This window comes from Haliotis asinina, chromosome 3, assembly GCF_037392515.1.
Source record: "Haliotis asinina isolate JCU_RB_2024 chromosome 3, JCU_Hal_asi_v2, whole genome shotgun sequence".
NCBI lineage: Eukaryota > Metazoa > Mollusca > Gastropoda > Lepetellida > Haliotidae > Haliotis > Haliotis asinina.
This window is the reverse complement of record NC_090282.1, coordinates 52,378,697-52,404,471: the sequence shown is the minus strand read 5'-3', so window position 1 is coordinate 52,404,471 and position 25,775 is coordinate 52,378,697. Positions and strand designations below refer to the sequence as shown.

The 25,775-nt window shown below is 37.7% G+C and overlaps 1 protein-coding gene across 2 annotated transcripts in view; it reads left to right on the top strand.

Annotated features, from left to right (window-relative positions):
• The window catches only part of LOC137278153 (ras-specific guanine nucleotide-releasing factor 2-like), an 802,775-nt gene that overhangs the window by 198,431 nt on the left and 578,569 nt on the right, over positions 1-25,775 (top strand). For both annotated transcript variants that reach the window (XM_067810323.1, XM_067810322.1), the window contains one exon: positions 7,474-7,550. In XM_067810323.1, the coding sequence (XP_067666424.1) occupies positions 7,474-7,550 (77 nt within the window). The remainder of the gene's footprint in view (positions 1-7,473; positions 7,551-25,775) is intronic.

Here is a 25,775-nt window from a genome sequence, read left to right as displayed (position 1 = left end):
AGTTAAACGTTTGTTAAAGATAAATGTATAAACATATATTTTTTTTCATCCCTGTGGGATGATTTGTAATTCCTCACGAACAAATCCTCTATATGGTCCATTTTCCAAGAAGTACAGGTTAGGTTGACCGTCTTTGACATCCACCCTATTGATATAGTACATTTTCATAAACCATATAGGATCTGTTGCACGTTTACGAGTGTCTGCCTTGTATTCACCCGGTTGAAAAAAATTATCTAACAAGCGTGCGATATGGAATTCTTTAAAAAAAATTTCTACGGGGTGTTACTGCACCCCACCTTATCTTGGTATTGTGTTTGGCTAGCATTTGTGACAAAACACCCATAAATTCTCGACCTGGATTGACTTGCAACTCTGAGGGACACATCAGCAGACTGCGTTTGTATATTCGTTCGAATCCGTGGGCTACTTGTGTCGCATCCTTCGCGGTCAAGGTTTCGGCTTCCTTATATTGGCTGGCTACATCTACAAGTGTCAGGGCGTACTTGTAGGTTTTACCTCTGACGGTATCATTTGGAAGAAACAACAAGTCAGCCTGGTGAACTTGATTAGGGATATGAATAACGAATTTTCTCCTAGGTCTATATTTTGGTGCCGGTTAGTATATTTGCCATATAGCTTGTTACTGTAACCAGGCTTTGGCTTTTTCCTCCGAAACATGTGCGGCTTTAGCTAATTTTTTTATAGCGTCTGGCCCTTTCCAATATCCTCATGGGGGTGTAGTAAATTTTCTCCATTATATATTTATGTTATTTAAATATTTTTATACCTGTAAGCATAGGCATTAATACCATCCAAAGCTATCCATCGTTTGGTGTCCATTGGTGATAGAGACGTCTTATTTAAAGTCAGCCGGTATATCTTATGCCCATCACTATGAACAGCATTCATCTGATGTTTGAATGTTTTTTTCTCGAATAGTCTCTCTTTGCATAGGGTATGCTTAATATGTTGTTTCACCACATTCTTTTTCACACCCTTAGCCTTTCTTATTTCAGCGTCATCTGCTTTCTTGATAGAATAAATCTTAGGTCTCAATCACATGTATTCAGTTATTGGTGTACAAGCACATTCATCCTTCATCTTACCTAACACCTTTTTGTTGACTTGACTGGGCATATGGTGGTCTCTCGGGTTGTCACTGGTATCATACATGTGTATATTGGTGTTCATATCCTCGTACACATCCTTGGTTTATATCTCCATTAGCAATGAATCTGTATCTGTATACAACATGTCACATCTGTCTCCATACTGCTTCTTTAGCTCATTGTAGTAAAAGTCATACATCAGGTGTTTGGATAAGTCTAGAATGCTCATACCAACATAAACAGGTCGATTAGGTTTAATGTGACTCTTTTTCATATGTATAGCTGCCAAGTCATCATCAAAAATAGTGCTTCTATTGTACACAGGTCTGGCTATCAGTTTCCTGAGCTTGTCTTCCTCGGTTGACCGGACTAGCTTCACTTTAACCTGTTTTCTTAAATTCTCCATCGTTTTTTTTTTTAGAATACAGAGTTGTTCATGAGTTTATACAGGTTTTTCTCAAAGTTGTTGGTGGCCAGATCTCTCAAGTCCTTGTTCATCCTGATACAGGGTTCCATCCAGTGGCTGTATTCTATGTACTTTACCGATAAATACAGCTGTAAGTTACGGTAGTGAACGATATACTTTGGGTTTTTTTCATCAGATTAGGTACTAGCAGTCCATTCATAAGGTTGTATTGGTACATGAACATCCAATCTTGGTTAATCCTCAATCATTTGGGTGCCAGGGTGTAACTGTTGTGAGATCTTTGCAATTCTAAGTCCACTTCGAGTATATAACCCTTGCTAGAATCAGGTGCAGTGGTCATGACATCCATTCTAATCCACCCGTTGGAAGATATTGGCACTTATCTAGCCTCATGTAAGAATGTCAAGTTTTGATTGGTCCACGTGACTGTGATAAAAAATACCATGTACATCCATCACAATCCCCCAGTGGGAGTATACGACTTCTATACTCCTGCTGCGAAAGTCATATCCTCCCGCTACACCTTGGTGACGATGCGAGAAGTGAGAAAAGCGTGCATCGACAAGCCTTTAGTAACGTGTGGTGCATTGGGGTCAAACGATCAGCTGGTGTCAACATGGCAAACAAGTTTTGTTTTGATTTAGTGAAAACATTCAGCTAGATAAATGCGTTATCACATCGTGTCGAGGGAAATACAGGGTTCTATCAGTCCTGAGTAAGATTGTATTCCCCGAGCCGAGACTGATAAAACCCCCTTATTTCCCTCGACACGATGTGATAACTTATAATAGCCCCAGCCATACAGATTGTTGGCATCCAGGTAGAGTAGGTGGTACAAAGGTTTCTTAGGATTATAGCCTTTCACATACTTGTTATTCGCTTTAGCATAACATTTCGATACCATAGAAATACCACCGTGTAACCCTTTCTCAATAAATAGATGCATATCGTAATCTGTGAATAATTCTAATTCAATACCGGTTTTCTTCAGAAAGGCATCCCAAGAGAGTCCAGGACTCGAATAATACCATACAGGGTCCAATCCATATTGCTTTGAACATGTTTTTCTAAATATCTCAAAAACATCAGCTAACAGTAACACATATGTTTTTAAATATAAATCATGGTAATCACCCAGATTCTTACATATGATTTTAGCATGGTCATAATCAGCTTGTGAGACAGATGCGTCAGAAAGCTTACTGTAGAATCAGTCAATGGTAGGTAATTGTGTCTCATTAAACTCATCCATGTATTCATACGGGTAGATTCCCTTACGTAGCAGCAAAGATCTAGTTTTCTCTTCTGTGTACCGCTAAGTCGTTCAGGTTATTAGCCTTGACCAAACCTTCTAAAGAAGACAATAGAAACTGAACACTATCTATGAATCTCAACCTGTTTAGTGAAAAGGATATATATCTTTCCATATTGTTTGTTATACATGATATGTTACCTTTGACTTTAGAAATAGCTTGCATAATCAAGTGTGAATCATACCCACGAAGATTGTGAAACACAACCGAAATGTGAATAAGTTTAGGATTGATTCTCAACTTTAGATTACAGTCATTGTGAGCTGCACCTCTGTATTTACCAGTAATGTGACAGTGATCTCTAACTGAATCCCCATTCAGATGTTTACAACAAACATGACAATGTATGCTTTTAAGGTGGGTTTTCCTATTTTCTTGTGTCATATGCATTGGAATTTTGTTGGAATTTTCTCTTTGTTTTGTAAACATTTCAGAAATTCTTCAGCTGCACCTGGGCCTCTATAAATAAGGGAGGGTTAGTTTGACCATCGCAACAAACAACCACATATCCAAACCCACATGCTTCATGTTCCTGTACTCTTTGAGTGAAACTCTGATCAGGGGACTGAGCTACTGTATCGATTGGGTTAATGACAGCTTTGAAGTTGGTATAGATAACGTATGGTACTGGCATTTTATTTTTGTGGTTGGTAAATTCCAAGATATTGTTGTTTTCTTTTGGCATATCTATTTGTATGGCTGTCTCCCCTACACCTAGGCAATCATCCCTAGGCAAATCGAGTAGATCTGATCTAGAAAACCCATGAAGGCACCTTTCACAAAAGTGTTTCTTTTCCTTGTGTTTCAATTGATTGTACAGCAGTCGGCTTAAATGTGTGGTGATATTTTTCACCTTGTTGTACCATAAATATATTGATAATTTTACGATCATCCTTATACATTAAAGGACTTATCCTGTGTACCACTACATTTTTACCTTCATGTCCGAATACGTTTATAGCTAAATCTGGATTTTGTTTTGCTATTTTGGGGACCTGAGAGAAAGTGGTGGGTTCATCTATACCTTCCCAATTGATCCCATCATCTTCTGGATAACTAGAAAGTCTATCAGAATGTGGAAATTTAGCATATCTTATCACTATCCTCATACAGTTATCACCAGGGTTTTTAACGTTAACCATAGCATGTTTTTTCTTAAAATACTCAAGTAATGGTAAGTACTTTCCACCTCTCAGTGGTACATAATTTGCTATATCCAGATAAACCATGTTAATCTTAACAACAACCCAACCAGATCCCCTATTAGTGTAACGTTCTAGTGTTTCTCAAATTTTTACGAATTATCTGTCTGTAGAAGAATTGATAGTGTCAGGTTGTGTTGTAACTTCATGATTACCTCTGAAGTAAGCATTGATGTATTCAGTTGCTTCATTTGCCTGTTGTTTCTCTAGTGTCATCTTTAACGTGCCTTGAAATTTTATACCTCTGAAAACTTTCATTTCTTGGTTTACTTTGTCAAATACCAATTGTTTTATATCTTCAACGTCTATGTTTCTTTGAATTTCCATCTTCCAACCGCTCAAATATTTTTCTACAGCATGCTCAGTAGGTATGAATTGTAATTCTATAGGTTTTTGTTGCTTTAGTAATTCGATGAGCTCAGATTTCCTCTTACGAGAATAACCCCACATTCCACGCTCACGAACATGTTTTATAAGCTCTTTCACAGTAGGTGTTTTCTGATACTTTAAACCTAACAAATCTAGTAACTCGTGTTTCCTCATGCTAGAATAACCACGAAGGCCACGTTCATTTGCTTGTTTCTTCGATTCATTCAATGTAAACATATTGTACAGCGATTATACTATAAGTGAAACAATTCTCTAAATGGTTGATCTTATGTGTAATCTTATACTCTACCTGTTAAATTAAGCTTACAGTTCTCAGCACATGCTTGTTGAGTACAGTTCAGGTGTGTGCTAGTAACTTAAAAATTCACATTTAGCCTTTTATGTTTTAATTAGTATGCCATGGCAATACGCATAGATGATTTTGTTACCGCTTGTGAAAAAGCAATTGAAAATGATACTTTACCTGAAAATGAAGAGGAGGACACTGAAATCAATATCTAAATTGATATATTATGTAAACTAGTCCCGTACCCCAAAAGTCTTCCTCTCATTTGGAAGACTGTTGGATACTTTTTACAGTGGAGATGAAAAGTAATCGTATTATGGGGTTTATAAATTAAGATGAGTGAGGGAAGGATAGGTTATTATATCATGGGTTATATGGGGATGGTCCAGAACCACTCATAGTTCACTAATCACTAATCGTAAACTCTTACATGGGAGATGAAAAGTGGTCATGTTTTGGGGTTTATAAATTAAGATGAGTGAGGGAATGATAGGTTATTATATTATTGTATTGTGTATTCAAACATGTGATAGGGTGGAAGGAAGTTTTTTTGGATCAGTCAAGTCTCCCATTTATGGGAAGGAATATTGTGCGACCTGTGTCCAAAAGAGAATTGAAACAGTGAAGTAAGGTTGTGTGGATACAGGTTTCAAATGCCATCAGGCCCTGGAGCTGTATTAGATTTGGACTTATAATAACACTTTTCAGGCGATCTGCTTAGATGTAATAGACAAACAACCTAGTTTCTCATGCACTGCATTGTCATAATCACTGACCCATGGTGCCTCCAGGTTACAGTCACAGATGGTATAGACCACAACTGTTTCCAGAACATATCATTGGCATCTATGGGAGGCCGTATATCATGCTCACCACTTTTCTTAAGTTGCCTATATAACTGTTTTTCATCGTTTCTAAAAAGTTTGTTTTGTTGGATAAATTTGTTCTTTTCCCATTTTTATTTTTCTTTGGGTCCAAACTTTTATTTTTGCCTGAAGGGAATCGATAATTTGGAGAAGTACTTTTTCTTTTGATGTCTTGTACTGTAATTTTAATTTTCTCCAATTTGCCTTTTGCTGTTTTGACATGGGACTCCCTGATGATCTTAACTTTAGGGATAGCTCTATCCAGGAAATATTTATTCTAGTTTCTCCTATTTTCACTTGAAACCGTTTTTTCTCTGGTGTAATGTTCTTAGTACTGGATGATTTTTCTTTGGAAACTCTGTGGGTTCAAGCAGAAGCAACAATTAACTTCATGTAACGAACAGTCTGCAGAAAGTTTGTAAAAAATAATGTCATTTAATAAATCAATTCAATGTTTTTGAATTGATGCATTTGTTTGTTTATTATTACGGCGGAAGCTGTCTTACTCGGACCCTAAGTAACTCGTTTTCTATATAATTCGGACCAAATTGTTGGTCCCGGCAGAAGTTAACTAAGTTATCATTACATATAGACTAACTAATTCGGACTTCATGTAACTCGGATATCGGATTGAAAACTCCGCCCTTCAAGGTAATTTACTATGAAAACATCGCAATTAACTTGGACTAGCTGGACAGCCAGAGGCGGAAGTGCTTTGTAGTTAGCCAATTACAGACTTCAAACGGATTATTAGGTGTGATGATAACCAATCAACAAAAGGAATTAACAAAGCAGTTCAGCAAGCTGACACGACTCACTCAGCAAGGACTCAGTGACAGGATTGTAGGCTGAAATATCCCTTTTGCCATATCTATTCACTCAGTGTCATTTTGATGGTATGCGATTTTGTTATTGAAAGATGATACTCCTGTAATTTCTCATCAGTGACAAAATGGCTTAACCAATGATAGTTGTATTTGTTGATTTCTGTGGAGAAGACTGAATCACATGCGCTTTCATACAAGGGCGTTACCCCACGAAATAGTGAGTAACACAAAAACATGGTACGTCACTTCTAGCGCTTGTGCTTGTGGACAAGACATGAAATGTATGTTGCATTGGAAACAAGCGGATGACAGAACATTCTAACAATAGATTTATAAAAGATGAGGTGATATTTATTACAGAATTACAGTTTTGAGAATCTACTGATACGCAATAATGTTCATGATCATCTTTTGCACTAATACCCCGAAAACACGTTACACCATGGTAGTTGTATCTTTCATCATAAAAGTACCGTGCATGCGTATCTCCTGGTCAAGGGAGCTAACTCTTGACTTTCAACAGTCGGACTCCTCGTAATTCGGACAGAAAAGTCGGTCTGAGTCGAGTTCGAATTAGACAACTTCCACTGTATTAATGTTATCTGACACTCATTTAGTAATCTCTATGTCTCCATCTCATTTATAACAATCTGGGTTGGGGCTTCTGCATTAAGTTGTTTTGATAGAAGGTTACCTATTATGTAAACTTCTAAACTCAATCACGAAATTACAAAACCAGCAACAGTTTGAGAATGCCCCCAGTTGAAATGACATTTACCTTTGTTAGAACGTAGGGGCTGGTGTAGGTCTTCACCTTTGAACAGATGTGGTAATTTCCTTAGGTGGTGGGCCGTTTCATATATGCACAGCAACATTTGCTCCTTGGCAGTGTTTGACAAAATTTTACCTTTAAAAGTACTTTTGGGACTAATGAAAAGAGAAAAGATAAATTGGAAATGTTAAATGCGATATTAAATTAGCAAGGAACCATATTCATGTTCTTCACATGATTCCTGTCATCGCATAATAATCAAATCTTCTTTTCTGCAGGGGATTTGTTTGACATGCTTCTACCAATGTTGAGCATATATCAGGAATATGTTCGCAATCATCACTACAGTCTTCAGGTAAGTGTTATGTTCAGATATTTTCTCATTGCCTCTGAGGTGACCAGCTGAGTGTCAAGCCAGTTTATCTTATGGAACCTTTGTTATTCATTTTGTTGCAGAGACAAAGCTAAAAATTCACCTTGTTTTCCAGATAAGATGCCATCCAAATTAAATGTATAGGTTTGAATCAAACTTGCAATATGATCTTTACCATCATTCAGCTATATTATTCAACTTAATCATGGCTGTTGCTCTTGTTTTGCATTCTGTATATTGGAATGGTCAGTTCATATTTGTGTGTAATGTTGTTTTCAGGTTGTTTGGGCTTTTTGGCTGTTTCTAAAAATATGACCATGACAAAAGACCATGCCATCATATTTTCTCATAATGCATTTCTTTGAACTGTAAATATCATCTACTCCAAAACTATTGTACCTACATCACTGAAAACATCACATGCTCTGATTCATATACAGGGGTTCAAATATCCCATTGCCAACGTCTGGGACAAGTCAGTTTTCTTTTCAAGCAATCAGATAATGGTATCTTACTCGTCCATGGGCTATTTGATAATTTCCACCTGTGGTTTCAAACTACAAATAAACTTGGTCTTCATTTCATGTCCACTCAAAATGTAGCCATTTTGCAAGGATTATAAAATAGGGTTATCTTTCTTTCCTATTTATCACTTATCGATAAATAGTCCAATGCACATTAACAGCAAATACCATGTTGATATATTCTTTCAGAATTACATCATCATGATTATGCCATAAAATCATGGTAAGTGGAAAATTAGTCAGGACAAGTTACTTCTTTAATGTCACTTACCCTATGGCAGGTGGCTGTAACTGGAGTGAAGATACTCCAAATATGAAAAAACCCAATTAGCTCTAAGTCAAATTCATATTTTATTAGAGCTATTGAACTACACAGTTTACTCTTATTATTTGTATATACATACTTTGAAGTTCACTTTAAGTAGTAAACTGCTATGTTGCTTTTTACACAACGTTTCTATTACAAATTTCCCTAATGGAATTACCTGTTGCTACCTTGAAAAAAGGCACCCGTGGCGAGCCACCTCCTCGTGGTGGGTGCTGGGTAACGCCAAGAGCTCGCCGACATCCTCGTAGTGGACCCGAGGGGATATTTGGTCCACCAACCCGTTTGCCGTGGGTTGCAGCCCTGTGTCGGCGGAGGAGGGGATCCTGGTGGTTGAGAGCAATAGGAGCTTGCAACCGTGTTCCTGTTGCTCAATACACCACTTCGGCCCTGACTTCGCCTAGACGGGTGGTCGAATAGGCCCGGTTTGACCAATCGGCTGGTCATGCCAAGCCCTGTGCATGGGGCATTATTATATTTATCAATGCACATATATCATTTGGAATCGTTGTAAATTTGGACTTGGCTTTATAATCTAAAACATTTTGAATTTGAAGTATGTTGTTCTGTAATTTGCCTAGAGTCCTATGCCAGAAGGCGGTGGCTCATGGGCCAATCTGGTAGAATTATTAATCTCTTAATTCTTCTGCTGGAGTATATCATCCGGGTATCCTTGGTGCTGCAAGCTGGAGGCCCGCTTGCTTTAGCATTGTCCTTGTGATACTCCGTGGTGGGTGGGGAGCTCGGATGATGAATCATATGACACCAATCATGGCTTATGAAATACCCCCCAAAAAAACCAAACGTCCACTTGAAAATGATCCCGTTGATACTTCTCATAGACCGTCTCTATCGATTGAGTATTGGCCATGTTTCCTCGTTATTGAGACTCCGGACAAGACACCATTGAAGTTGAACCCTTTCGCAGTATCTAAGGGCATTCAAGGTATTGCTGGGGATGTCAAGAACATTAGACGCTTGCGTTCGGGTGCATTGCTAATAGAGTGTGGCAAGAAACAGCAGACAACCAATCTGATGAACATTGAATCTTTTGTGGGCATTCCGGTCACGGTCTCTGCTCACAAGACCTTGAACACAAGTAAAGGTATCGTCAGAGATCGTGATCGGTTGTTTGCTGACATGTCCGAGCTTGATATAGCATGCGAAATGAAGGATCAAGGTGTGCTGTATGTGAAGCGCTTTTCCACCCGAAAAAACAATGAAACAATCCAAACAAATACCTGTCTGTTTTCTTTTTCATTGCCAAATGCTCCCAAATCAGTAAAGGCGGGTTACTGCAATATCCAAGTTGAAACCTACATCCCCTACCCGCTCAAGTGTTTTAAATGTCAGAAATATGGACACGGTGTATCTACCTGCACATTGTCTGTTGTGTGTGCTCACTGTGGTGTTCTCCCAAAATATCTCTTTTTCTGAGGCAAAGAAACTGGTGAAGAGATCTGACCTTCTAGAAAGTTATGCTACAGTAGCAAAATCATCATCTAAATCCAGCTCTAAAATAACAAAATCATCCACAGGATGCCAAACTACCTTGACTTGGGTCAGTTCCGACTCCCCACAGGTTTTATACCCTGCTATATCATCCCAGACTGAAGAATCACTTCCTACTACATCAAAGTCCTCTGATCATAAGTCATCTTCACAGTCACGCTCTGAGTCTCATTCAACAGCTGATAGACAACAAATTGTTAAAACTAAACCCAAACCTAAGTCTGATGCTTCAAAACAACAAAGTGGCAGAGCTCCTAAGGGGTCACAAAATAAAATTCAATTGTTTAATAAATATGGGTCTCTTGAAGATATGGACGTTTCTGAAAACGTCCATTCTAGGGCACATAGCTTGTCGCCCTCCAAAAGAGTGCGGGGTAGATCCCCAAAAAATCCCCCCAAAAGATAGTTTATTCCAATAATATTGTACAATGGAACTGCAGAGGTTTGAGGACTAATTTACATGAATTACAGCTATTAGTCCAAGATTTCACACCTTCAGCGTTATGTCTCCAAGAGACATATTTAAAACAAACAGATGCATTTGACCTTCGCCATTTTAATGCATATCATTGTTTTTCACCTCTGGGTGATAGGGCCACTGGCGGATCATCCATTCTAGTCAAACAAAATGTTATTCAAAGCCCTGTTTCACTTAATACTAATATGCAGGCTGTTGCAGTGAGAATTATTTTACATGTAGCGTTTACGCTATGCTCTCTTTATATTTCACCATCTTCGGCTTTTGCCAAAACCGATCTTCAAGCTCTATATGATCAGCTCCCGAAGCCCTGTATTATAATGGGAGATTTAAATGGCCATAACCCACTTTGGGGTAGTGTAAATACAAACACTAGAGGTAAATTGTTGGAGGACTTTTGTTCTGACAATGATTTATGTATTTATAATGATGGTTCCAACACATATTTACACCCTGGTACAGGGACTTATTCTGCTCTCGACTTGTCACTTACAAATTCAGAACTATTAAATGAATTTGAATGGTCAGTCCACGATGACCTCTGTGGAAGTGACCATTTTCCTACTATATTAAAAGCTGTAACTCCATCTGATGTTCCTCCATCATCAAGGCGGAATTTTACAAAGGCTAACTGGACTTTATATGACACACTGTGTGCTGAAAAACTTAAACCCAAACTTTTTATTGACGTTCCTGATGCTATTAAATGTTTTACTGATGAACTGAATTCCATAGCTGATGAGTGTGTACCAAATTCCTCTGTAGTTCCACACATAAGAAAACCATGGTTCAACGATGAATGCAAACAAGCTAGGAAGGCAAGGAAAAAGGCAGAACATTATTTCCGTCGCCATCCTATGGTACATAATTTAAATAAATTTAAAATTTTAAATGCTAAAGCGCGGCGTACTTTTAAACAAAACAAACGCCAATCTTGGCAAAATTATGTGTCCAAAATAAATTCTCGGACACCCATGTCCAAGGTATGGAACATGGTCCAGAAAATCAAAGGTAAAGGTACTAAATCTACTGTCCATCATCTCAAACATGGAGATCAATTGCTTACTGATAAATCAGATATTGCTAATAAACTAGGTGAAACCCTTGCTAAACACTCTTCCTCTTCAAATTATGTACCAAAATTCCAGCAATATCAAAAACAACAAGAAAACTATTAATTTCAATTCTGATAATGGGGAAGATTATAATGAAACGTTTTCTATTCATGAACTCCATACTGCTCTTGATCAAGCTCATGACACTGCTACTGGAGCTGATAACATACATTATCAACTCCTGAAGCACTTACCAGAATCCTGCCTAGAAACTCTTCTCAATATTTTTGATGATATTTGGACATCGGGTAACTTTCCTCCCTCATGGCGTGACGCCATAGTAGTACCCATACCTAAACCTGGACGTGATCATACGGATCCATCCAATTATCGTCCGATTTCATTAACTAGCTGTGTTTGCAAGACCATGGAACGCATGATAAACAATCGACTAGTTTGGTACTTGGAAACAAATAACCTTATAACTGATATACAGTGTGGTTTCCGTAAAAACAGAAGTACTGTCGATCACTTAGTGCGTTTAGAATCATTTGTTAAAAATGCACTAATTAATAAACAACATGCTGTGTCTATCTTTTTTGATCTAGAAAAAGCATATGACACAACCTGGAAATATGGTATTTTAAGAGACCTACATGACTACGGCTTGCGAGGTCGTTTACCTCAATTTATAGCAAATTTTTTAAAGGACAGACAGTTTCAAGTTCGAGTGGGTTCTACCCTGTCTGATCATTACAATCAGGATCAGGGTGTTCCACAAGGCAGTATTTTGTCTGTCACACTTTTTAGCATAAAGATAAACAGTTTATCAAAAGTTTTAAACGATTCAATTGATGGATCGTTATTTGTGGATGATTTTAATATTTCTTGTCGTGGGAAAAATATGCATACTATTGAACGACAACTGCAGTTGTGTTTAAACAAAATAAATAAATGGTGTCTTGAAAACGGCTTTAAATTTTCTAAATCCAAAACTAACTGTATACATTTTTGCAGAAAATATAAACCACATAAGGACCCTGTATCGATCACTCATACGTTCGAAACTCGATTATGGTTCCATCGTATATGGTGGAGCCTGCAACAGCAACCTTAAACTTCTTGATTCTGTCCACCATCAAGGCTTAAGACTTTGCCTTGGGTCTTTCAGAACTTCACCTATTGATAGTCTCTACGTTGAGGCCGATGAACCATCTCTTACTCAACGTCGTATAAAATTGTCTTTACAATACACTACTAAATTATATTCTGATGAATCTAACCCTGCCTATAACTGTGTGTTCAATCCCCTTTATGAGGATTTGTATAACAAAAACTCTTCTCTTGTTCCACCTCTTGGGCACAGAATTAAACCATTTATTTCTTCTGCCGGTATTGAGCTGGAAAGTATATCGCCTTCCCGTCTTCTTTCTTCTCCTCCTTGGCAGTTGGTTAGGCCACAAGTTGACCTAACATTAACATTTTTTTAAAAAATCAGAAACAAATGACTTACAATATAAACAAGAATATCATCAATTAAAGCATAAATATAGCAATTACAAACCTTTATTTACAGATGGGTCCAAGGACGGTGGCGCAGTGGCTTGTGCCACTGTCATTGGATCCAGAACAATATCTTCTAGATTACCAGATAATAGTTCTATTTTTACAGCTGAAGCTAACGCCATATTAACAGCTCTCAAATATATTCAAAGACACCCGAAACGTAAACAATATATAATCTATTCCGATTCTCTTTCTTGCCTTCAGGCTATTAAAAATATTTCTTGCAAACATCCACTTTTAATAGAAATTATTGAATTGTATAATGATCTTGCTACTGGCCAATACGACATCATCTTTTGTTGGTTACCCAGCCATGTAGGCATTTCTGGTAACACACTGGCTGACCTTGCTGCTAAAGCAGCACTCAACAAATCTGTGACACCACTTCTTATTCCTTATAGTGATTACAAAGCCACCATTAGATCTTATATCCGTGATCTGATGCAAAAGAAGTGGGACACCCAAGTGGGTATCAATAAATTACATGAGACAAAACCTTACATTGGTTATACCCACTTGGGTTGTCAGTCCAGATTTGAAGAGGTTATTTTGCGACGATGTCGTGTTGGCCACACTAGATACACTCATGCGTACCTGTTAAAAGGTGAAGATCCTCCATTTTGTATCCCTTGTGATGAGAGAGTCACGGTCAAGCATATTCTGCTTGACTGTGTTGAATTCTCCATCACAAGGGATAAGTATTTTACAGTTAAAACAATTAAGCATCTTTTTACCAGCGTTAATTCTCATTTAATTATAGGTTTTTTAAAAGAAATTGATTTTTTGGTTGAATTTTTAATAATATGTTTCTGTAAATAGATGTATTTTAATGACTGGTAGTTTGAATTAGTAACTTGAATTGTTGGTGGCTGTACCCTCAAAGGGGGTTGAAGTATTGTAAAATTATTGTCCTCCTGAGAGGGTACGTAAGTCCACAAACATACAAAGTAAATTCTAAATTTCCACGTTTTTAATGGTAGTATAAGTGTATTTTTATTGTATGGCTAGATTTCCGAAATTGCTGACGGCTGAGGGGATGATGTAAATCCAGCTAGGGTCCATGCAGGTAGCAAAAGTACTGTAAGTCCCCATGGTCCCTAGTATGGTGATCTACCTTCAGTTGTTGGCAATCTATAGCCCGGTTTTATATTGTATTGTCCTCTATAGATAAATTGTTTTAGGCATAGCTACTAGTTTTACATTCATTTCTGTGATGTTCTAGTTGTTTTACTGTCCTTCTTTGACTGATTGTTATAATACTCATATATTCCATTTTAATGTTCCGTTCCCGTCACGATATGGCTGAAATATTGCCGATGTGACATTAAATTTTAAACTCACTCACTCACCTTGAAAAAAAATTCCCAACTAACTCCAAACATACAAGAATTGGCGTGTGCCATCCCTTGTGCACGTGAAAAGCAAAGTTTCGATGTCCATAAAGATGCATTTTGGCACAGAGTTCTCTCTGCTGTGTTTGGTCAACAGCTCTCATGTCCATTTCCCCCCTCTTTGATAGACTATAGTCTATCAATGAGTGAATGAGTTTAGTTTTACGCTGCACTCAGCAATATCCCAGCTATATAGCGGCTGTCTGTAAACAATCGCGTCAGGACCAGACAATCAACAACATGAGCATCGATCTGCACAATTGGGAACCGATGACATGTGTCAACCAAGTCAGCAAGCCTGACCACCTGATCCCATTAGTCACCTCTTACGACAAACATAGTCACCTTTTATGGCAAGCATGGGTTGCTGAAGGCCTATTCTACCCCAGGACCTTCATGGGTTAGTCTATCAATGAAGTAATAATTTTAAGCACTTTCAAACATATTTTGTCCTTTGGTCCTCTTGATATCAATCCATGAACAGAGTTCTTGTCACAATACTTGATAGTTCATCACACCGTTCTTGATTATTCCTGACACAGTTCTTGATCCCAGAGTGCTTGATCCCTGAATTCCATGTCCTTGAATTCCATGTCCTTGAATTCTGAGGTGTAATCCTTCGAGTCTTCAGCTGTGTCATTCCATTCCAGTGGACATATGTTCTTTATTGACCTAGTTATTACATTTTGGCCAACCCTGACATCAACTACTCTGACATATCCATCAGCTCCTGGGTATTTCTTCACTATTGTCCCAAGCTTCTATTGTCCTCTAGGAGTGTTTGTTGAAATGACCAGTACAACATCTTTTTCTTGCAAGTTTCGACCTCGTTTATTCCACTTCCTGCGCATGTTGAGGCTCGGCAACCTTTCCCGCATCCACCTTTTCCAGAAATATGGCACAAGTTCTTGAATCCTCTGCCAGCATCTTCTTGGGTTGAAGTCGGTTGTATCTACACATTCAGGGGCAAATATTCCTCCAGCTTGTCCATGAATGAAGTGGTTTGGTGTCAGTGGTTGTTCATCTTGTGGGTGAGCTGACTGGTATGTGAGAGGCCTGGAATGTTCAAGTTCATACAACAACGTCTCCTGCACTTTGGCGATAGTATTCTTGTCATCAGGCGACAAGATGATCTCTGACTTATAGTTCTCGACATCCCAAAACCTATTCATTAAGGTATTCAGTTCTACTTCTACCTCATTTGTGAAATATGCATCTGCAAATCCAGTATGAGGATTCTTTCCTGTCTCAATATTGCCAATACATGTCCATCCTAAAGGAGTCCTTCTTGGAACTGGCTCTCCCAGGTTTCTTTTAACCTCTTCATATGAGCAATGCAAGTCTATGTCGTCAATACCTATTAACAAATCAACAGATGGATTTTTCCCTTTGTTTGGGGATTCAGTGTGCAGTAAATGATGCCATTTGCTCTTATACTTTTCCCAATCAATGACTGTCATGTTCCCTGTGACCTTTGTTGTTGTCAATGCTGTTAGATTTGTATTTACAGAACCATCCATACTTTGAAGTCTAACTTCTACAGAATTAGTTTCAAAAGTTTCCATTTTCCCATTCAATACATTCACAGATATTCTCTGTAACTGTCCTTGCAGACCTAACTCTGCAGCAACATCTGCATTTATGTAAGATCTTGTACTAGCGTCATCTAGCAAGGCATTAACAGTGACATGTTTGATGCCATTTGACAGTATCACTGGTACAGTGCGAAGTGCCATTACTGCCTTCTGCGCTACATTTGGTAAAGTGGTGTGGGACCTTTCACTTTGATCCTTTTGAATATCCTCAGCATCACTGACATTCTTAGGACAATCATTTTCTATCCTAGACCCTTTTGACATTTTGTCATTCCTACCATATGTGTCACCTTTTTCGCTGTGAAGCAATCTGTTGTGGTTGTTCTTACATCCATCAATTCCACATTGTGACATCTGTTTACATGTTTTACTACTATGTATTCTACCAAGACAGCGGAAGCAAAGATTTGCTTTCTTTGCAGCATCCCATCTGTCAGAAATGTCCAAGGCTCTAAAGACATTACATCTCCAGATTTCATGATGTTCTTTACAAAGACAACAGCTTCTTTCCTTATTCTGGGATGTGTTACTTGATTCTATTTTTGAACTAACGAATGTACATGACAACCTTTTCTTTTGATCTGACTGGTGAACGTTTGGTTCTGACTTACCTTTTTTAACAACACCATGAATTGATTCTGAAGCGATGGTAAGGAATTCTGCTTTCTGTATAGCCCACGTTCTCAAAGCTCCCACAGACTCTTGTCTGTCATTTTCAAAAACCCATCTCTGATAACGTGGAACCATTGATTCCGTCATCTTTTTAAGGAGACTTGTGTAGGACAAACCATTTCCCAACTCTTCAATTCTGTCATTTTCTCCCAGATTGACAACAGCCACATCTAAGATGTCTGCAAACTGTTCCACTTCACGAATAGGTTTGAAATTGTTCAACTCTTCCATATGAATAGCTATCCGACGTATTTTCTCTCTAACCTGTCAAGTGTAACATCATAGACAACAGCACTATGGCCTAAACTTTCAACCACCTTCAGTGCTTCACCTGCTAGATACTGTCTCAACTGCAAAAGCTTATATACCGAAGTTCCTGGAGACTGATTTACACATGTCATGAAAGCAGCTTTCCAACTCTCATATGTTTTCACATCCCCATGAAACATTCTTATTGAAACATGTTTTAGCTGTTTCCACATGTCATTACCAACTGCAATGTTTTGCTTTCCTCTATTTTCAAACCTACCTTCATTGGGATTTGAAAACTCATTATGATCTTCAGTGTCACATAAAGCTGCTACGCTTCCCATATTTCCACATACTTGAGACTGTTTCATAGAATACCCTTTCTCACAATTATATTTCTGTTCATCACTGTTATGATCTCTGCTCATGCCACTTGTTACCTTCACATGTCTATTGAAGATATGTCTTTTTTCAGTAACTACAGTTTGACCTTTTGGGGTTTCAGGCTTGTCATCACCTTTAAACAACCTGGACAATCTATGGCTAGAGAGTGAGCACGTGCTTGAACCACTATCTAAGTAATCCTGTGCTAGTTCTCTCACTTCAGACGTTTCAGCTTCAAGTTTTGATATTTCAGCATCAACCTTCTTCACATTATCCATATCATGCGCATCTGTGTAAGCCTGTGTAAGCTCTACCATAATATCCATGGCTTTCACCTGTAGTGAACTAACTTGGTCAATACCTTCCCTAATTGCATTTCGTGTTGACATATCTTGTTCAATTAGAGTAGTCAGCTTATTTTTTCCTTTGCTGAAGGCACATTTAGCTTTTGTGTTTACCTGTTTAAGGCTGTGAATATGTTGGTCCAGTACTTGACTTTCTTTTGGAGGTTCCATTATATGTGTCCCTGACACTGATTCAGCCATAATGTCAGTAATGACACAATATGCTAACACAATAAATTTAACAAAACAACTAAATTTCAAAATATTATTCAAACTCACCAGTTTCCTATTCTATTCACAAACTACAAACTAAATTCAACTAAATTTCAAAATAATATTCAAACTCACCTGTATCCTATTAAAACTACAGATGCTATCACTGAAACTATTTTACATTCAACATCTAAGCTAGGTTACAGGCCCAACCACGCTCTGCTACCATTAAATGGAGTTAGGATACTCCAAATATATAAAAAAACAAATTAGCTCTAAGTCAATTTCACATTTTATTAAAGCTATTGAACAACACAGTTTACTCTTATTATTTGTATACACATACTTTGAAGTTCACTTTAAGTAGTAAACTGCTATGTTGCTTTTTACACAGCATTTCTATTACAAATTCCCCTAATGGAATTACCTGTTGCTACCTTGGAAAAAAAAAATCCCAACTAACTCCAAACATACAAGAATTGGCGTGTGCCATCCCTTCTGCACATGAAAAGCAAAGTTTTATGTCCATAAAGATTGTCTCTGGGTGCGTTTTGGTACAGAGTTCTCCCTGCTGCGTTTGGTCAATAACTCTCGTGTCCCGTAACAAACAAATAATTGAACCCCTGATACTATTTAAGTTCATATTTTCCTTTCCTGGTAACACTCTTGAAGAACATTAACTCATTAAGGCCGAGAGCTGCATATGTGCGGCAAAATAATTAGCTTCTCACAGCGAGAACCGCATATTGGGGGTAATAAAAAGCACCTCCTATTCAGCGAGAGCCGCGTATTGGGGGTAGTAAAAAGCACCTCTCATTCAGCGAGAGACTCGTATATGCGTTTTACATTTTAAATTCGTACTGTACCTATTATTTCAATCAATTTAGCAGTAATGATCAAAGATTAGCTTTTCTTACGTGAGAAGTTACTTTCTGTGTTAATCAGAAGAACTACTAATGTGTTTTGATAACAATTGCTTGCAATGCCGGGGGCTTATACAGACAAATGAACACATGTCTGCGAGAAATGGGATTATGAGATGTTGTTACAGGATGTAAGTGTTTGTTACTCATCTTTGGGAGTGAATACTAAGATACTATGTTTGCACATTGATTGAATTAACAGTGACAAGGTTATAAAAACCTTCTTCTAAATTAAATTATTCATTCTTTTGTTGTAATAGTTCATATAATGAATCGTAGACATAAATAGCAATACTGTGTTACACCCATGTTCATGTAGATTTGAAATAAACCAAGTTACTAATTTAGACCTAAGTCATTTGATTTTTAAAGTTGACAATAATACATAATCGAATATGAAGTGATAACTCTTGCATCTTCTCATAATGTGTGTGTGTGTGTGTGTGTGTGTGTGTGTGTGTGTGTGTGTGTGTGTGTGTGTGTGTGTGTGTGTGTGTGTGTGTGTGTGTGTGTGTGTGTGTGTGTGTGTGTGTGTGTGTGTGTGTGTGTGTGTGTGTGTGTGTGTGTGTGTGTGTGTGTGTGTGTGTGTGTGTGTGTGTGTGGACAAGTGTAAACAAAGATCATTGGACAACCTGTTTTGTGGAGTCACACCCATTGTCAATCTTCTGAACCTAGTTTGCTTTCAATAAAATATAAGTATGCCTATCTTCATAAATATTTGGGGAGATTCAACTACAAGTGTATACATCACACTAAATCAGTATCATGTAACTTTTTTGAATTCTATAATACATGTACTTCAATTATGATATTTATTTGTAACAATGTGCAGATTATAGTGAAACAATCGGATTGTAGCGCTTTGAGGGCTTCAAAGAAAAATAAACTCGTCAAAGTGCTTGTTAGTCCTACGTGTACATTTCAGGCATCCTTACGATTATGTATGTTCACGATACACAAAGTTTTTCATGACAGCTAGAGTTGATAAAGCCTAAATCTAGCATATCGATTGGTCAACGATCAAACCAATAGTCAATCTGTATCCAAACTGGCTAGTGACTGAACGTGCTCTTCAGAAATTTAGTCCACACCCCATCACCTGTCATTTCCTACGTGACAGGTATCTCATGATACGATTGGTCATAGATAACAAATCAGGGACTATATTGAACAGTTGAGATACAAAACATCCTATTCGGGAACTTTGATGACACCCATCCCATGACCCTTTGTCTTATGTATGTGCAAGGAATAGCATTATACAATATGTATACATGTATGTTCGTGCGACAAACCGTGGATCTGTTCCATGTACGTCACACACTAGCTTATTAGTACTTACCTTAAAATATTCAGCATATACTAGCAACGTATCAGCGAAAACGCTTCTTTCATAGAAAATTATTAAGCATGTGCATAAAATCTTCTTTACTACCGTTGACATAGATGTTTTGAACAATTTAACCTCACACAATGATATGAGAGTGACAGTTTGTTTAAGTATGTCTTACATACAAAGAATACAAACGTGTTAAGAGAATACACATGCCACACGCCATAAAAAGTCTACAAGAGAAAATGCAATAAAATTACATAAAAAGTTACATATATGACATGTATTCAATCCTGCTTTCTTTCAACATATACCTTTACAATGCAATTAAACAATTAAACAATCAGGACTTGCTTGTATGACAAGACAGTTTCCTGTAATGTCTGAAAAGTGTCAGGGATATCAGGCGTGAATAGCCCTAATTAGCCTCGCCACAGCCAGCCAGGCAATCAGCACGGAGCTCCAGGTGTTGAGCAGTGAAGTGGCTCTCCGGCTTAAAGAGTTAATATGTTAATTTGTTGAAACTATAGTGTACTAATCATGCTATTTGACTCATGGTACATACACATATTAAACACAATTAATTTAATTTCTCTTAATTTCATGAATTGCTATATTTCTTATATTTGATAGATTTAAGAAATCCCTTCTATGGTCAACATGCCCACCTTCCCTCTAGTGGGTTTACATGTCAGAGGATACCCATTACCTCTCTGGGAGGCAGACATCATTTGATGCTGACATGTTCATGTACACCATTTGCAAGTGTCAGACCTTTGTGTCAGGGGCTTTGAATAGCCATGCAACTATGCCAGGTGCCAGGAAAGGAATCCTCAGCTGTGTGAAGCTTCAGATCAACATTGCCTAAATTTGTGGGGAGTGCATAGTGAGACAAGATCCAAACAGGCAAGTCTCACACCATACTAGAAGGATGGTCCTTGGTATTTAAAAGTTGTGTATGTTTAACTAATGGGATTTTCTGACCAACACTGGCTAATAGTTTTGTTTACCACACACCACAGTCAAAGAAACCATGATGACTAATAAGAGTTTGATTTTCTGTTGCCCACTGTGATGAAAATATGTCCAAGTGTTGAATCAGTTGTGTTTTTAATGAGCATTTTCATAAGGTGTAAATAGAAGAATTGTAAAGTTTGACCCACTTAGGATGATGTGTCTTACATAAACAAAATTAAAAGACCAATCATTGCAGTTTCTTGTTTGTTATTTTTGCCACTGTTACATAGTTAACCTGGGTTCCAACTTTCAAAACACAAGGTCACATGAACAAAAATCACAAGCTTACAGAAGTATTTTCTAACATCAAGAAGAATTTACAATCTCTAACACCAGAAAAAAGAAATTTGAGGAAATTCTATTTCGAAATCTAAACAATTGAACTTCATCAATTATGTATTTGGGAATCTGTCAACTGGTCATGTTCATTCATTATGCCAGTGAAAAAATGTCATGACAGATTATATTGTAAGTTTACCACAACCTATGTTTATGCTCACCATGGAGCAGATTGTGGTTTTTATCCCCAGGATACATGCCTGGGGGATATAGTTGATGCCTCGTCTGTCTGTCCGTCCGTAATCATTTTGTTTCCCCCAACATAACTCAGAAACCATTCAATATTTTTATGTCAAACTTGATAGATATAATAATCTCAACCTAATTGGTTGTGCCTTTTGCTATTTTCAGATTTTTGGCTTTTTTATTTTTTTTGTTTCTCCATGGAACATTTTGGTGTTAGTCTAATGGTGGGGAGGGCTTCGTTTCCGGAGCAGAAATAAAAAAACATTCAATATTTTTCTGCAAAACTTGGTAGATATATCTATCAGAACCTAAAGTGGTGGAAAGATTTCGGACGTAGAATCAAAATGGAGGGATGGGCTTCATTTCCATAGCAGAACTCAAAAACCATTCAATATTTTTCTGCAAAACTTGGTAGATATATCAATCAGAACCTAAAGTGATGCCTTTTGGTATATACAGGTTTTTGTGATTTATTATTTTCTTGGTTTCCATGGAAACGTTTCAGACGTATTCTCAAAATAGAGAGATTTGCTCTGTTTATGAAGCAGAACTCAAAAAACATTTAGTATTTTTCTGCAAAAAATTGATAGATATATCAGTCGGAACCTAAAGTGGTGCCTTTTGCTATGTACAGGTTTTCGTGATTTATTATTTTCTTGGTTTCCATGGAAATGTTTCGGACTTAGTCTCAAAATGGAGGGATTGTCTTCGTTTCTGGAGCACAACTTGAAAACTATTTCACATCTTTCAATAGATCTTGGCAGATATATAAGACAGATCTTGAAATTGTGACTTTTGCTGATTACAGATATTTATATTTATATTTTTCATGAATTCCATGGAAACAATTCAAGCTTAGTCTTAAAAAAACAATAAATAACTGTCAGATTATTTGTCCCTACAAACATGTGGGTACCGGGGGGGATATGTCATCTTCTGATGACTCTTGTTTAGTTATGCTTTGGAAACAAACCACTTCTCACAATCACATATTCAAATTCTTTGGCTTCACTTTTGCTTTAGTAGAGAGACTTGCCACAGGCACTTAAATTCCTCACCAGCATGTTCTTCAACTCGCTCACATGTACTCATACATGTCAACTGGGGAGAAAAAACAAAAATAAGAGAACTGAAACTCAAGGGCAATAACTTACATTTTTGTGTGAGAATTGGAGCTGATGACTGGCACATATGAAGACTTTGGTAGATTAGGAAGACTCCATGTGTATTCTCTGTAGACAGACTTTGGGGAACAGACGGGAGGTCACATCTGTCAGACATCTCGCCCACCCATCCACCAGATCCCTCGCCCACCCTTCGCCCACCCTTTGCCCACCCACCCACCAGGTCCCAACACATGCTAGTATGGTAAGGGTCTCTGTTAAATAAAATAATGTAGGTTCAGTCATATCAGGACATGAATAAAATGCATACTGTCCATACCCACATCCAGTTTTAGAATTAATACTTTGCAAATAAGGGGCAAAATACTACTGCCGTATCTCCGATGTAGCTGGTCATTCAACAATTAACCCTGCCTAAGCCTGAATACTGTATTCAATCATGTCTCACTTTGCCCATTACTGAATCCGCTTGTGATAAATTTTCTAAAACTATGTGACCCATGAAGGTCCCGGGGTAGAATAGGCCTTAAGTAACCCCATCCTTGCAACAAAAGGTGACTATGCTTGTTGTAAGAGGCAACGAGCAGGATCGGGTGGTCAGGCTCGCTGACTTGGTTGACACATGTCATCAGTTCCCAAGTGTGCAGATTGATGCTTATGTTGTTGGTCACTGGATTTTCTGGTCCAGACTCGATTATTTACAGACCGCCACCATATAGCTGGAATATTGCTGAGTGTGGCATAAAACTAAACCCACCCACTCTCACTAAGAATATCACTCAAAGTGAAGAAGATTGACAGTCTCATTATGCCGGCCTCAGCTTCAGATTTCTGTTTGACTACATACAAAAATGCAGATAATGGTCACACAATAAATTATTTGACGAAAATTAAGTATTGCTATCAAAGGGGGTAATAAATGCATTCAATGCATGCTACCTTCCTAATCAGAATTACATTGTCTGGAGCTGAGCTTTGATTGAAACACTTACCCTTTTCTCTTTTCCTCTGTTGGCAGCCATTTTTCGAGTGCTGTGACGACAGAAAGTGTTGGTGTTTTTCGGCACAATGCAAAATTTATTGGAGATGACCAAATGTTTTCAGCTGCCGATGCTTTAGGTTCCAAGAGCAGCTGTGTTGTTCCTCTGATGCCAACCGCTTTTACAACGATGCTAACCCTTTGCATGTGGAAGCTAAACACACGATATAGTTTACCTAACATCCAATAATGCTTCATTTTAGTCAAGTAGATAGGTGGGCCTGAGATTAGACCGGAAAGAAATGGCCTGCTACACCAGACTGTCTTACCTTTCCCTGCCATCCTGCGTGTGATTGAGAGGGATGGTATCAAAGCAGGGTCTGTCCAGATTAAGGCCTTAGACTTTAATCAACTGGGGTGTTCTGATAAATCATAGAGAGGCAGGGTCTATTTTTCAGAATACATCCTTTTGTTTCGAACAAAAATTGCTGCTGAAAACCAGAGTCTTTGTGTCATGTGAGGGGTTTATATATGAGAAGCACCCTATCACAAGAGTTGGAATATGGCATATTGAGAGTTGGTGCTTTCCCCTGGCCTCTTTGTGTCTTACATGTTAGACACAGGGTAATTGGTGGCCCACCATCCAAATTTGGGATAAATGCATATCATGAGATAAGTTTTAAAAATTTGGAAATTTTAACTATAAATTGTATATTTTATACTTATCCTATCTCATGACATGGATTCCCACCCGACCTTCCCCAGGTACTCTATGACGAGAATTACAATAGTGGATGTTATGTGACTGTCCTGAGCACCTAGCATGCTTTACAGGGATGATTGACATGTCCAAGAATGAGGCGATCAGGTGGGAGAGAGGCCAAAAGATTCTGTTCAACTTTATAGTACTGCATACCATGATATTATGGATACAGTTTATTGTTAAAATTTCCAAACTTAGGCATCAGTAAGTGATTTCAAATCTAATGTCACAGTGTCATATTTCATATGTAAGTGAGAAGAAGTATCAAGAATGAAACTTAATATAAAAAGTGATGTTTCTAAAAAATGAAACTTTGTGCAGAAGTTAAGAACTATATGAACAGTGAAGTATATTCCAAAAGTTATGATATATAAAACCAGTAATTAAATTGAATACATAGGTAATGAAAACTGAAAATATGATTCAGAAATAAAAGGAATTGTGCATGTTAATTTTTCTAAAATTATTATATTTTTTATAGTGGGAAAAAAATTCTCCTCAAATACCATTTCCAGTACCATTGACATTCAATCCATATTAACAGCTGACGTTTTCAAGACAAATATTTAGCACAGATATTGAAATCTCTTGCACAAACCAAAATGTCACAAATTCATATGCCGATTATAGGTGTACATATGTATACCTGTAAGCACTTTATACATTTAAATATACTCTCCAATAAAAGAAACTTAAAGAAACGGTTTGAATTTTAGGTAAACACTTCACACAAACCAATCCATGCTGAATCCCAACATGTGCAGGAACAGGGGCTGATGTTTAAAATGTTGAAAAAACAAACATTGAACAAAAACATAACCTTACACTGACGTTTGTAGTGACTTGCTAAAATACACTCTATTAGAAATGCATGTGAATTCATGAAATTGTGCATCACCCCTATCTGAAGCCTGTGACTGTGGGCTTTAAAACACGACATGAACTGTACTCCACATAGATCATTTTATGTCACTATAAACAACAAAATACCAAGACAGACATGTTCAACCACACAAAGTCATTGACTGTTTACAAGGATGGACACTGCAACTTGATGTGCACTCAGCATGACTCTTCAGTGTGTCCAGACAGACTATCTTATACTTATGGACCCAATGCAACAATACTGGGAGTATTAATGACAGACCCAGGTCAGGTTGACCTAGAGTTACCACATCTGCTCAGGATCTCTACATTCAGTTGAGACGTCTTGGTTTACTCACTGCGAACTCATC